The following is a 14,439-nucleotide window of genomic DNA, read 5'->3' as shown; positions in this document are numbered from 1 at the left end:
ACTTACGGTATTTATCAGGTTGATGCCCTCATAGGACTCAACTGATTCCGCTGCGCCAAGAGTGACACTTCACACCATGTCAGGTGATTATATAAAGGGGTTTGTGTTAACCAAAGTCACCCAGTAGCCTAATTTATTACATGACACATATTAGAGAGGGCGTCAAGCTTGGTATCCAACAAATTCATCGGTATTGTAGTGACAATATGCTGAAGGCCGCATTTTTTACGTATGTGTATAACCAATAAATGCTATATCATAAAATATTAGGCATCAATAATTGGTAGGGAATTGATATATATTTCCAAATCATTTGTGTGTACTGATACTGGGAATGAGAAAATGTACAGTATGTTGTGTCGCGTTCGCGGATAAGGCGATAGGAGAAGAAAATGTCGGAAGAGCAGTCGAGCGGTATTACTTATATTTATTCTCTATGAACCTTATATGAAAAAATGTGTGAGAAATAGTAATATAATGTTTAGTTACTGAGTAACTACAAAGCAATACCTCCTAGACTGATGGTCAGTGCCAGTACAAATACCTAATCAGACTACGGTACCTCTGAGAGTCTTTCGGTGTACTACTAACGGGCGAATACTACCTTGACTCTAGCTATCCGAGTCTGTGAACATCGAACCACAAGTGAACTGCTAAGCGGAATTTCACCCCCCTTTAATACATTTTTGATACTACCGTCATACAATGAAATACGTTAAACAGTCTGTCAATTTGGCCGATGTAGGGAACAGTTTAACATTTGGCCAAGTTTGGCCGATTTAGGGACTAATTAGGGACTAATTAAAGAATTAGCCAATATCGGCCGATGTAGGGAATAGTTAAAGAATTAGGCAAAAATGAACCTCTGCCGAATTTGTCCCTTCAAGGGCAGCTCACGACAGATACGCTATTGTTTTGAAACGCAAGTTTGATGACCTTCATGACCTCAAATTCTACAAAGACCAATAGAAGGAAAACATCGCTCTCCCAACCGGTCAGTCGCCCACTGCATTTCTAGACTTAATACAAACAAAGTGACAAATTAGTAGCTATGCTACACGCTTACTATGCCTACTTTGAAGTATAAATTTGAGGGCGCTTTGACCGTTGCAAAGTACCCCTTAATTTCAATGGTTATAAAAAATATATAGTGCATAACATATGACCATATTAATCAATTGAAAATGTATCGCATAGTATATTTTATTGTTATAGTAACAATACATAAAGTGTATAACAGAAAATATAAACTGTTAATTGCCAGTTCTCTAAGTCTACTACTAACTGATCAGTGTTAATAATCAAAACACCCTCATTAACCAACACCTTTATGCATATACAGGTTAAGTATATTATCATGGTATTTAAATAGACCTCCCCCTCTCCAATACTTGACATTCAATTTTTACTTCAATAAATCATCACATACTATCAAAATCATTGATACATTTGATTTAATTAACATTGAATAAATAACATAACATCGTCGATATGCAGTGTTGTTAGACACACATATTTTTTTTTGGGTCCACAGTTGGTCTCCTTGACCTCAATGGGAATGCTTTGAAGACTGTGATTTCTTCGTGAATGTATATTTGAAAATTTTGTTTATTTTCTAATGGTTGGCAATTCAGATAAAAAGATCTTTACACATCACTATACACAATTTGAAAAAACTTCAAATTGTTCTGAATAAGGGCTTTACACATTAAACTACCATCTCGACTCCATACATGGTTAAAATTTTACACACTAATACTAAACTATACTAGCGAAGCTACGATATAAAATACATTCAAAAACGATTCCGCTGTAATATTTCTACGACTGTTTCTACAGCTCCTACTCTTCATCTTTAGATTTGTGTCAATAATTAACACCTAATTTAAAAAAAAAAATAACAGAGAAAAGTTTATTCATGATATATGAAACGAAAGGTTAACTTCATTCATAGTTCAAAAAGTTGGATTCATTTATAATCAACTTAGACGTAGATATACTTCCGTAGATATTGTACTACATTGTATCTATCAAATTGCATTTTTCATATTGAGAGTAGTTTAATATTTAAGGATAGCTGGAGTGGTCGGGTCTTTTGTGAAAGACGTTGTAGTATAGTCTCATATCAATTCACAGCAACTTATGAACTGCAGTTATATTTGTCTTTCTGATACTGATTGATTTACATTTTTAACAGTAGTCATAAACTAGCGTATACTATATTACGATATTAATAAACATCAATAAAACCAGTGATGTTTTACATATCCCTGATAGAACTACTAACCGAAATGAACATGTGAACCCCTCACTGTTCAGCAGGGTCAATGAATTAAATAACATTTAACTGAATGTATTACCATGGAAGCGTAACCGCATGTGGTATTACATTGATCTCATCATTGGTTGACACAGAGAGTAACAAACTTTACTATGGGAATTAAAAGAAGAATGTTTTGCTAAATTTCACGTCCGTATCTATGTGACATTAATGACAATATGATTGCTTAATTAGAAATTGAAAAATATAATATGTATAATAAGTACAGCCAACTGCTGATCCACTACAAGGCCTGTGTAAGAGAAAAAAGCCTTCTGCAGCCTCTGAAGAAGATCCTGCTAGGATCGAAACGTCAGGCCCACTTCCTCATACACAAGTAATAATTACGTTAAATTCATACAACTGCAGTGACAATCCAGTTATAGCACTTAAAACGATGGTAAAACGTATAAAAGAAGATAGTATGATAGTTTTTATTCTTTTGTACAGGTTATTATAAATTATTGACAAACGTAACTGTACTTGGACTTGTGTGTTCTCTCCTTTTCTTGCTTTTTAATGAACTGACCACTTAATCAGACTGTCGGATTCTACAAATATTTAAAGAGTAAAAAATTAGTCCGTCTATGTCACGTGATTGGAATTGAAAAGCAACTGTTGTGTTAATCCCGCTTTTCTAAACAAAAACAAAAACAACAATCCTCCTAACAATATCATCAAGGAGTCGTTAGGGCCCTTACACGTTTCAAAACCTACACGCTTTTGCTTGGGTTACCATTTCTAGTACACAATGAACGCCACATTATGATTATGGAACGGCATTTTAGGAGCAGGACCGGCATCCCTTCCTCAGTATCATATGGAAGTAATCGATTAAAGAGAGGCAGAGGTAAATAACTGAAGAGGACTCTTATGGGAGAAAGCAAAGCGTGGGCAAGAGGAGATGGGAAGAAAGTTGTATAACAGGATGTTGCTACGTCATTGACAACAATAGTCCCATCCATTGTCATTGGGCAATACGCTCCTCGACATAGCTCGTAAGTTACTGAGGTAACTTTGTCAGGCATCATCACACCATCTTGTAATGTAAATATGACGTTACCAAGTGATACGTCCTTAGCGGCGACGTTACTACCAAGACTACCAACAGGTAATAAATGACCTGGTGAAATACGCAGGTCTTTACTTGAAGATGTTTGCAACCGGACGAAGGTAATGTTTTCATCTTCTCTTGCATGAGAAATGAGATAGACCTTATCATAGAATAGAAGCCCATTCTTGTCAAAGACTAGAATTTCGTCATCTACTCTCACGTTGGATATTTTAGCGATGCCTCTCTCTTTGATTGTAACTTCAGTGGAACCCGCAAAGCATTCCCCAGCCTCCTTCTTACATTCCTCAATAACTTTGTTTTGCTCTTTGATTTGTTTAAGTATTTCAGCTTCAACTTCAACTATACTCAAAGACTGCTGATGTTCTTTTGTCAGCTTTCCATACACTTCAAGAAAGATATCACAAGGAAGCTTACCTCTACCTATCTGTGCTTCCAAATTTTCTAATTCACTTGTAGTCTTATCTGCTAAGTAAGACTTAAGTTTTTTATTAATTTCTGTTGAAATGATACTAAAGGCACTGTTCCGTAACTCTTCCTTTTTCTGCAAACGTTTTGCCTGCCTTTCTTGTTGTCTCTTTTCAAACAGGATTCCAAAGAAACTCTGAAGCAAATTGTTATTCTGCTTAAAGAAAGTATCGGTAACTTTGTTGATACTAATATCAGAACCTTCAATATCATTTCCTACAAGTTCAGTAAATAATGTTTTCCAATGACCTCGGCCAGAGTGAGAGAGCAAGCCAGTTCTTAGTTTGCGTAACTCTTGGTCAGTTTTACCTTCCAATGTTTTATATATGCCTGATTTTAATTTTTCCATGATTTCGTTTAATTTCTGTTCTGTCTTGACCTGTTGCAGTTCCTTGTTCTTTTCTTCTAGCCTTTCTATTAAAACTTTACCATCTATGCACCTTTGGATTTGCGTTGGATCTTTAAGGAACGTTCGCTCAATAAATCTTTCAGTGTCTTGGATGTTAACATTCACTTTGTTAGACTTAAGAGCCGTACTTATATGACTTGTAAACTGATCAGGTAGTTTCTTGTTTTGATTGATCTTTTCTAATTCTTGTTTTTTCTGTTTGTTTAAGAACTCAGTTACCATTGGTAATACTATGCTCTGCATTATATTAATCTCTTCCTCTTCTTTCAGTCGCTTTCTAGTCTCTTCGTATTCTAATTGTTGTTTCTCCTCTTGAATTTTTACATCTTTTAACTTTGTAATGAGTTCGTCATTTTCCAGTATGAAGTTTTCTACGTAGTCGTTGACATCTTCAGCATTAATGAGTTGTAACATCAGCAACCCAGATTTCTTCCTGATAAGTTCTGTCTCCTTCCTAACTTTCGGAATTATGTTTTCAGGTTTTTCATCTGTCAATTCCTTCAGATATTTCTGCACAAGAAACTGACGCAATATGATTTTCATACGGGTCAACTCGGTTTCCCTGGCGACTCTATTCTTTCGTTCTTCCTCTTGTTGATCGACTTTTGCCTTGGCTTTTTTAAATGCTTTGTTGGAAAACACAGACCCTTTGTTGTCATGTATTATTTGAGCCAAACAACAAAGAAGTTTCTGACGATGTTTCTTTCTCAAAAAGTCATCTTCAAAAAAATTCTCGACGGCTATTACTCGATCTTTGACATCCTTTAGTAGATCCGCATACTCGCCCCTAGCTTTCTTTTCATGTTTGACGAACTGTTGCAACGACAGTTTTTCCTTAGGACCGAATGTTGCATGAGCGTAGGTCAGAACTACGAGGCAATTCAGGTAAACTTCCTTACCAAGGACTTTCTAGTTTGGTAAAATATAAAGCATTCAATGAATGTGACAAACAGGATAAACAAGCTTTGAATGAAATCGACAGGTAGTATAACAGGACATTACGTATTGGGAGACCATTTGAATATAAGGATGCTATATAATCAGAAACAGCCCACGTGGCAAACACGAGCTGTATAGTCTATTGACAATAATTTTAGTACAAGATGGTCATTATCTCATAATGTTTATATAATCTCGTTCCTTTCTTCGTTTTTCATTGTTATGCTTGTGTTTGTTCATGTGCGTGTATGTAACTATATCTTTTATTATAACAGCACAAACTTTGCTTTAACGTGCTTTATATCTCGGTATGTTCTTTGAATTTCTATATAGAAACTAAGCTGTTTACTGATAATTGCAAACTTCAACACTTCATGACGATCGAACTTACCACTATGTCTTTAATAGTATCTTGTTCCTCTTTCGTGAATCTCGATGTAGAACTAACAACCAGAAGAAATAGATGGATTCCTCCCTCGAAGTTGATCATCGTTTTTGCTATTTCAAGCAACAAATCTTCATTTTGAAGATCTGTGGCCGTGTCAAAAAGACCAGGTGTGTCAATGACGGTAATATTAAATCCACTTTCCGTCATGTCTTTAATGTCAATTGTCTTAGTCACCGACGCCATGGTGCCACTTGCTTTGAAGGAAGGTTTCCCGATAATTGTGTTTCCAGTGGCGCTTTTACCGGACCCAGTTTTCCCAATCAAAAGTACATTAATTTTTTCCGGAACATTTGTGAAATCACTTATGTTGTTATATTTGCAGCTGATCCAATGAAATTTCTCTTCTAAGGCATTCCATCTTTCGATCTGTAACTTTCCGTCTGCTTGTATCTACAATAAAAAATGTTATAGAAACTAGTCAATCTGTCAGTGTGAATAATCCAAACCCCTTTCAAGTCCTAATTTTTTCCTTCGGGTGATGGATGAGGTTCTTCCAATCGTAACTAACACGCCCAGGATACATATAGGTGAATATACAGTTAAATGTTAATGTTTATCCTTCCCTCCACAAATCACCACAACCCGAGTTCGACAAAAATGTCAAGGGTATGCAGAGAATTGTATCATCTTGTACCATCATTTCGATGTAGCTAATGATTATGCTTTTCACCAGTATATATGGGAACCATAGCCATTAAATGTCTTCATAGGATACATTTCACTAATCACCAGATAACTTTGTGATTGACTCACAACTCCCCGGCCGCGATTTTTTTTTTCCCAAACAGGTTTGCAATTACGGAGTTTTCAGCCAATCAGATTGCTCGTGACGTCAGCATCAATAATGACCATCGCTTGGAAGTTCGAAGGCATACACTGAGTTACACACTGACACTTAATAAAGTCTTGTTACGCGATTTCCCTGCAAACGCCCTAACTTTACTTTTAATGCTTGGATAACATGTTGACCTTACTTATGATACATACGCTAAATTCTATCGGGTTCGTGTTTACGTCATCCAAGATTCGTCAGCCGTTCTATTGAAATCAGAATTCGTTTCGTGGAATGGGTAGGCCTACACCAAAATCAACTGCACGACGCGAGTACAGTCTTGAATGAATATACGCAAAACAGTATAGTGTACAGTATGATATATTTCCGTCACTGCACTGTGTAGCATGGTGGGCTCATAATTGACGCACTTAACTTGGATTTGATCAACGATGTCTATCAAGGAAAAATCCAAATCACTCAACTGTATGTGTTTTTCATATGTGTAGTTCCTCAGAAATGTTATGATCTCAAAATATTTAAGATTCTGTGCTTATGCACCGTACACTTCAGCAGAATTTGACCACAAAATGTCTGCCGTGTCAAGTTTTTTCATACCCCTAAAGTGACACATTCGTCGATAAGCTAACTGTAGTGTAGGCCTTAGTATACATCCATTGACTTTAGATGCTGTTTGTTATGCTCTGAGCATCTAAGCTCTGACAGGTCAGGTCCCAGAGAGTAGTATTATCATATTGAGGTAAAGTTGGTTATGTTTAAGGTGTAAGATTTCCAAATGCCCAAAAAACGTGCAAAACTAGGGGGGGGGGGGGGTTAAAAGCTTAAAAAGTGCCACAATTTGGTCAGCAAATAGCTGAAATGGATTCAAACTCATGAAATATCTAATTCTGCTAGACTGCAACAAGTTTAAGAGGCCTGCTGTATCGTTGCTAGTAATAATTGAAGGTGCGTCAATTACGGGGGTGCGTCAATTATGAAGCCTTTACTATACACAGTTTTAATACATATAGGCCTACAGCGCATATGTTATCCCCTGTACGAAACTTTCACTGTGCGATGTTATCGATTAATGCCTTCACAGAAATCTTCGATCAAAGTAGATCATACAATACTAGTGTGTTCAATATTTCTAAACCAATTCCAAACACATCTACATATATTTACGAAAAGCTGCGGGTAATTTTGAACGGGTATATCTTCGTTGCAACGAATGGATTCAGAACCTCGAAGTGAAGGTTTCTATGGTGATGACGTAAGTTCTCCGAACAATCATGAGCGACTATTTACACACAATTGCAAACCTGTTTGGGAAAAAAAATTCGCTCCCCGGCCCCACCAATTGGCTTAAATGCTACAGATCTTCATAATGCTTGTTATCCTTGATCGTTTTGATTGAAGAGTCTGCAGTAATGCATCTTCTATACTTTCCTCACGGGTCTCATGGTTCACTTATATTTTCTTGAAGGTGCAAATTATAAAAAATAAAAGAGAAAGGAAATAAGTAAAAATGTATCTAAACATAATACATACCGTTAAACGCTACAAGTTTGCTTCAACAGTCCTTAAATTCTTGTCTACAGTAATTCTTCTGCTAAATGTTCCGAAACGTGAAAAACCCTAATTACTTTTTGAAAACTCGGTAAGCCTTTTTCTTCCCTGTGTAGTAATTTTTACCAATACTGTGACTTTTCCTTTCTCTGTAACCTTGGCGTTGACTTTCTCTTCATCTATATTTTTAAGAATTTCTTTACTTTTGAGATGAATAATTGCAGGCGTGACATCAAGGTCCTTAACCAGAACATGTAGCATCCTATCTAGTCTTCCTTTTGAATGTAGGGATAGCTATCTTCGAATATTATTCAGAAATTCCCAAGAAAGGATTGAACTAAAAATTTCGCGTAACATTATGTGAAATTACAAAATTAAAACACACCGTCAAATTTGGTATATAGAGTTGACTTAACACCTAAATAATAACTACTTAGGAAAACTGTCGAATATGTATCTATCAATCTATATATATATCGCATCACTAGGCCTGTGCATAACTTTACCTCTTGATTGAGCTCCTTTTTCACCTTGGATATCTCATTTTTGTTATCCTGGATGAACGATCTCATATATTGCATGACATCTCCTTCAGTGATGAGTGTACAAAGCTCCGTAACTTTACAAGCCTGCATGATGTCCTTTACATTGTCATTGAGCGTAGTTTGTATGTTGTCGAGTTGCTGCTGCGATAATGTTTTCAAATACGTCTGGAGAAGATATTCATGCAGACGTCCTCCCATGTCCTTCAAAGCCTCATCTTGTTTAATCCTAGTCTTGGCATTTTTGAACGATGTCTTAGAATACACCAACCCTTTGTTATCCTTTATCACCTGAGCAAGACAACAGAGAAGTTTTTGGCGTTGCTGATCTATCATCATGACGTCTTCCTCATCAAAGCAATTCTCAACTGCTATTACTCTATCTTGGACTAGCTGAAAGAGATCCGCCAGAGGCTCTTCACGATGCTTTTGTCGTTCGATGTAATCTCGCACTATCATCTTTTTTTTGCCCACGAATCGAGCACGTGCATTGGTTAATATAACGACACATTGGTCACAGGCAGTCTCGGCAAGTATTCTCTGATGAAAATAAAACATTGTGAAGAAGAACGTACCATAAGTGTGCATGAACATCAAGTTTTTTCAGTTACCATATCGCTAATCTAAAGAAGGAAAGAAAAATACGTATAAGGGCTCTTTTCTTAATAGGAACTGACAAATGTAAGGACTTGGAATTCCTCATGTGCAAGTCCTCAGTCACAATACAATAGACGTACACAGTCACATGATGAGGCCACCATATATTATTGTGTAACCATTTGCTACCAATAAATCCTCACCAATTCACTTAAGTTCAGTACAATGCTAAAAGTTGTGTGGGAGGTGGGAAGCAGTGAGTTAATCACTTGAAGGAATTACATGAAATGTACTAGAAATTTTGAGATAAACGTTTATATTTCCCACGTAGTGGACCAACGTAGTATCTACTAATTATTTTGGTGCCTCTTGCGCCACTGCTCTCCCAGTTTTGACCGACAGGCGTGGCTCAACCAATTTAAAATAAACATGAAAGGATGAAGGGAGACTTTTAGCAGCGTAGTCCCAAGCGGTACTAACAAGTCTTACACAAAGTCTCTGAATTAAGTTCATGTAATATGCTTTGTTTACCTATTCTGCAATATAGTGAGTAGTCAGTGTATTTTTATATGGAGCTCCATGTCAGTTTCAATGGTCTAGTTCATTGGGGAGCATGACCAGATGCGTCACTGAACAGAGGTGCGATATGCGATGTAAACCCCCACAACTATTTTACGGAAAGCCAAAGAAGCATATATCAGGAATGTCTTGGTGGTTTGATATGCAACCCGGGTAGACAGTTGTTGGATACCTCTAAATTCTCATCTCCAGGGCGATGATCCACACAGACTGAGGTAGAGTGATAGCCGCCCGGTTTGTCGGAAAGGTATCGGTACTGTCTGAGTACACGTACGATCAAGTTTGCGAATGATAGTTTTTGCAGTTTCACCACTTAAGACTGTAAATATGAGACCTTATCATATAATTTCTGCGATCTCAGATCAACATCAGCAAGACATTTGTATATTGGGCCTTTTTTCTGCTTGCTACTCCTTGGCATATTTTCGTTACACATTACCACACTGGGCATGTTGTACACATTGTTTAGTAAATATGAACATGCTCAATTATAGTTCCAGTTTCTAGGTATAAACACGCACCACTCAGAAATAGAAAGTGACCTAGCACAAGATTTCACGAAGGGGATGAACTCAGCAGTTGGGCCGTACGACAGATTTTTTTTTTGTTAAAGCTCCGCTTATGTTTCATCTATGAATTTTTACGTATTGACCTTTCATTGTATGACTTTTTATGAATTTTTTTCTCCCTACAGTTTGACATTTTATCTCAGACTGTTGACGTTATAAATCAAAATTTTGACAAACGCTATCGCAGTCTCGCAACTTAAAGTCTTAGTTGGAAATTGTTATCATTTATCTTAACATTCCACAATGTCTACAACCCACCATGAAAATGTGACGCTCCTTCAAATCATCGATTTTTTATGTCGAATATTCCATATTCTAACTATGTGTTATCTCATAATTTTGACGTTTAAAATTATCAGTTTTTAAATTAACGTAACCACTCAAAACTCAACGGCATTTGAGAGTAAACATGGTTGATTCAATTATTCATAGGGAGGTGTCAGCATCCATTGATTTAGGAGAAAGGGTTATGGGAAACTGGAAACTTTTTGATGGACAAACAAAGATGTCAATATATGGGCGACGGTCCAAGATTTCTAGATTTGCACAAAGTTAACACAACAATATTTGTGCTAAATATGATACGTAAACGTTGACCTAGTTTTTAGTTTGCAGAATTATCAAAGATATTTCATCTTTCTCTCATCGAATATTCTAACGGTAACGTAGTATCACGAGACATGATGCCCATTCAGGATTGGTAGGCAAAAATCAGTTTGAGGAAGGTTCTTCTATACTATGGTAATCACAAGCTAATATACCGCCCTGGTAAAGCAATGTCAGGAATATCCCAAACTTGACGCAACCCAGTCTGCCAACTGAGATCCCAAACATTCAAGATCTTATAATGACCATATGCTCTATACTGCTCTGTAAAATGACAGAGAATTGTACAACTATCGGGTACACGTCATATACGATTCATTAATTATCTTTTCGTCATTTTTAAAGCATCAATTTTTTTAGCATGCGAATTATCAGTGAGATCACAGGCGGCCTTTGAAGATAATTCATAACAAAGCATCACAATCTTATTTCATTTATAAACAGCTTATTAAGGGTCACGTATCTATTCCAAATTGTATTGTTAAAGTAGGAGACTATTGAACATTTGGTTTGGGAGTGTAACATTATTTCTGATTTTGTTTTAGATGTTGAGCAACATATTTCTAATAGACAATTATTTTTCCAAGTCGGATATGTTTCTCGGCTATCAACTATTATTGAAGCATCCGTTGAATTTTTTAAGTTTTCATATCAAATACTATATATTCCAGAAGAAAGTAAACTTCAGCATTCCCAACGTTAACGAATTTTTGTATAAATTAAAATTGATGTTACAAGTTGAGAAACATTTAGATCATGGTAAACATCGAGGACTCTATCATACAATCTCCTAAGAGATACTTTTAGTTAATGTGCTATGCTCTTTGAATATTGAATATTTGTAATCAAACAGTTATTTAGTGTCATATATATGTTTAATATAAGTTTGTTTTTATGGCAAAAGATTTGACAATAAATGATGGCTAAAAAAAAAGATCACAGGCGGCCGATTATTCATAGACTTCAATACTTACCGAAATCACTTTAGTGATTTCTTGATCCGCATTCACATTGCAAACCACAAGAAAAAGATGGATACCTCCTTCAAAATCAATCATCTTTTCTACAACATTAAGAAGTAATTCCTCATTTTGAATCCCGGGTGTGTCGACTACCGTTATATTAAATGTATCCTCCTTGATAGTCTCAATCTGCACTGACTTTGTTTCTGGTGCATCGGTGTCACTTTCTTCAAAACTATCTTTCCCGAGGAGAGTGTTGCCAGTGGCGCTCTTTCCAGCTCCACATTTTCCAATCAAAAGTACATTGATATCGTTAGAGATACCTTGATATTGTTGGATGCTGTCATGCTCACAGAAGAAACTTGGATCGTGTAATTTCTCTTCAAGTTTTTTCCACTTTTCTGTTACTCTTTTTTTTTCTCTTTCTTGCTGCAATGAAGAAACATTGAATAAATTATGACAGAAAACAGGCGGTTATAGCTTCTTACTTTTCGAATGAATCTGTCTTGCTTTTATCATTGAGTTATTAAGAAAGCACAAGCACAATCATGTGGATGACGTTATGTTTATTAATCGAGTAATATATAATGTTAATAAGAAGGCTGCTTTACTTTCAGTTTTATAACTGTCATTAATTTGGTATTTTCATAACTTCATTCAATAGGTAAAACCTTCCCATTAAAAAAAGTTGTTATTTAAAGCGCGTAGCCAGCCTTCTTGGTGTAAGGGGACCACACGAAAATTGTGTCCCCATTTTAAAATCAGAGAATTAAGGGATAATTAACAACTGTACTTAATTCGTTATTCGAACACTAAGGACGGAACCATTAGTTAATGTAGCGGCTAATGTAAGATGTTTGTCGCCCGGGGAAGAGTCTAATGGAAAGGGTATTTTGTCGCATATAATTTACTTTGTATAAATGAAGGGTGCTTAGTTGTGCTTTATTTTGCCACTGCTTCAACAGTAGGCAATACGTGGTACATCTGTTCTATGGAAGGTTTCATTTATGTTGCTTCGGCAAGAGTGCTTAAATTCAAAACTCAAATTAAATTCAAAACTGGACTTTCATTCGGGCCATCTTTTGACCTACTTTGATGTTCTTTAAATATTGCCAATATATACGACTTTACGTGTTACTATTTTTGCCGTCTTCGTTGAACGAATGGGCAATTAATTATGCTTGACGCATAAGGTGGGCTTTCAGAAGTTTTTTAAACGAAGTGAGGGAATCACAACATATGAGTTTTAGTGGTAATCCATTCCAGAGGCGAGGAGCAGCTACTGCGAACGATCTGTCACACCATGTATGTTTAGAGTAGGCCGATGTTCTTGGAGTAAATTTATGTTACTGGAGTGAAGACGTCGTATTGGTGTGTATTTCTGAAGCATGTCAGAGATACAGTATAATAGGGAACCAAACCATTCAACACTTGGTAGGTAATTAACAAGAGCTTGTAACTAATTCGATGAGAGACCGGAAGCCAATGTAACTCTTTAAGAATAGGTTTGATGTGACAAGATCTTTTAGATAATGTAACAATCCGTGCAGCTAGTACACTAACAGTAACTACTATTCATGTTCCACAATTGTGAATCAGTAACTACTGCGCTGTATTCGCAACACGGTAACATGTTTTACAAGTGGCTCAGTAATTACTGCAAAGCTGTTACACATTGACGAGTCCGAAAGGTGAAAATGCGCGGCGGCTGGGTAACGAAGACTACTCCCTAGTTTTATACTGCATGCCAGATTCATATTCTTGTCTGTGTATTTTAGGCTTTCCATTCATTCTGCATTAAGGTTCAAGCGGACGACAGACTTTCCTAAGGGCACGAATCATTACTAAACCAAGGGGATTCAGGGATGACTTTAATATTGCTAATTCTCTGTGGAGCATTATGGTCCAGTATTTTCCGGAGAGTAAATTTGTACAAATTGACCTATGTAATAAAGTCATGATCTTCAATCGAACATCTCTCAGCTGATTTACAACATCTCCACCAAAGTTTTGAACGTCAATGTTCTTCAAACGACGTGGTCATTTTGACATAGTGGTTGCAAGTGGTTTCTTGAGGCAGATTGTTGTCATTATGGCAAAATGATCATGTAAACCAATGTGAACAGATAATGTTTTGTATGAGATATTGTGCATTATGACGCGTGATGAGTAGGTCAAGGCAGTGACCATTTCGATGGGTAGAATTAGTGATATGCTGAATGAGTCCAAAGGAAGACAGCAGTTCCTTAAATTGAGTATCAAGAAGGTCACCCACATGGATATTGATGTATCTAGTTGACATTATTGAGTGAGTATTTTCATTTATGTTGAATGTGAGTGTCAGCGTGTTTTCCTCTAAACAGAAGTATTCCGAGTTCTTTACTTATATGAATAGTACCAGAGTTAAATGACAAGGTGTTCGCACAGTTACAACGATAATGTAGCAGCTCGTGACAAGCATCAAAGTAGTGGGGTGCAAAGGGAGGGAGGGATTAGCAGGCGTTATCTGAATGCAATCCAAATCATACAAAAGAGAAGCAAACAATAGCCAACCGGTTGCCAAGACAAACCCACTAGTGGCCATTGA

The 14,439-nt window shown here is 36.6% G+C and overlaps 1 protein-coding gene across 4 annotated transcripts in view; it reads right to left on the bottom strand.

The window, feature by feature from the left end:
• The window catches only part of LOC139980143 (uncharacterized), a 101,827-nt gene that overhangs the window by 4,830 nt on the left and 82,558 nt on the right, over nt 1-14,439 (bottom strand). For all 4 annotated transcript variants that reach the window (XM_071991785.1, XM_071991844.1, XM_071991695.1 and 1 more), the window contains exons 3-6: nt 11,865-12,281; nt 8,504-9,079; nt 5,600-6,046; nt 7-5,178 (exon numbers count right to left, since the gene is read on the bottom strand). In XM_071991785.1, coding sequence (XP_071847886.1) covers nt 3,034-5,178; nt 5,600-6,046; nt 8,504-9,079; nt 11,865-12,281 — 3,585 coding nt within the window. In that variant the 3' untranslated portion in view covers nt 7-3,033. The remainder of the gene's footprint in view (nt 1-6; nt 5,179-5,599; nt 6,047-8,503; nt 9,080-11,864; nt 12,282-14,439) is intronic.

This window comes from Apostichopus japonicus, chromosome 1, assembly GCF_037975245.1.
Source record: "Apostichopus japonicus isolate 1M-3 chromosome 1, ASM3797524v1, whole genome shotgun sequence".
Lineage (NCBI taxonomy): Eukaryota > Metazoa > Echinodermata > Holothuroidea > Aspidochirotida > Stichopodidae > Apostichopus > Apostichopus japonicus.
The sequence above is the reverse complement of the archived record's forward strand: the minus strand, read 5'-3'. Positions and strand labels throughout refer to the sequence as shown.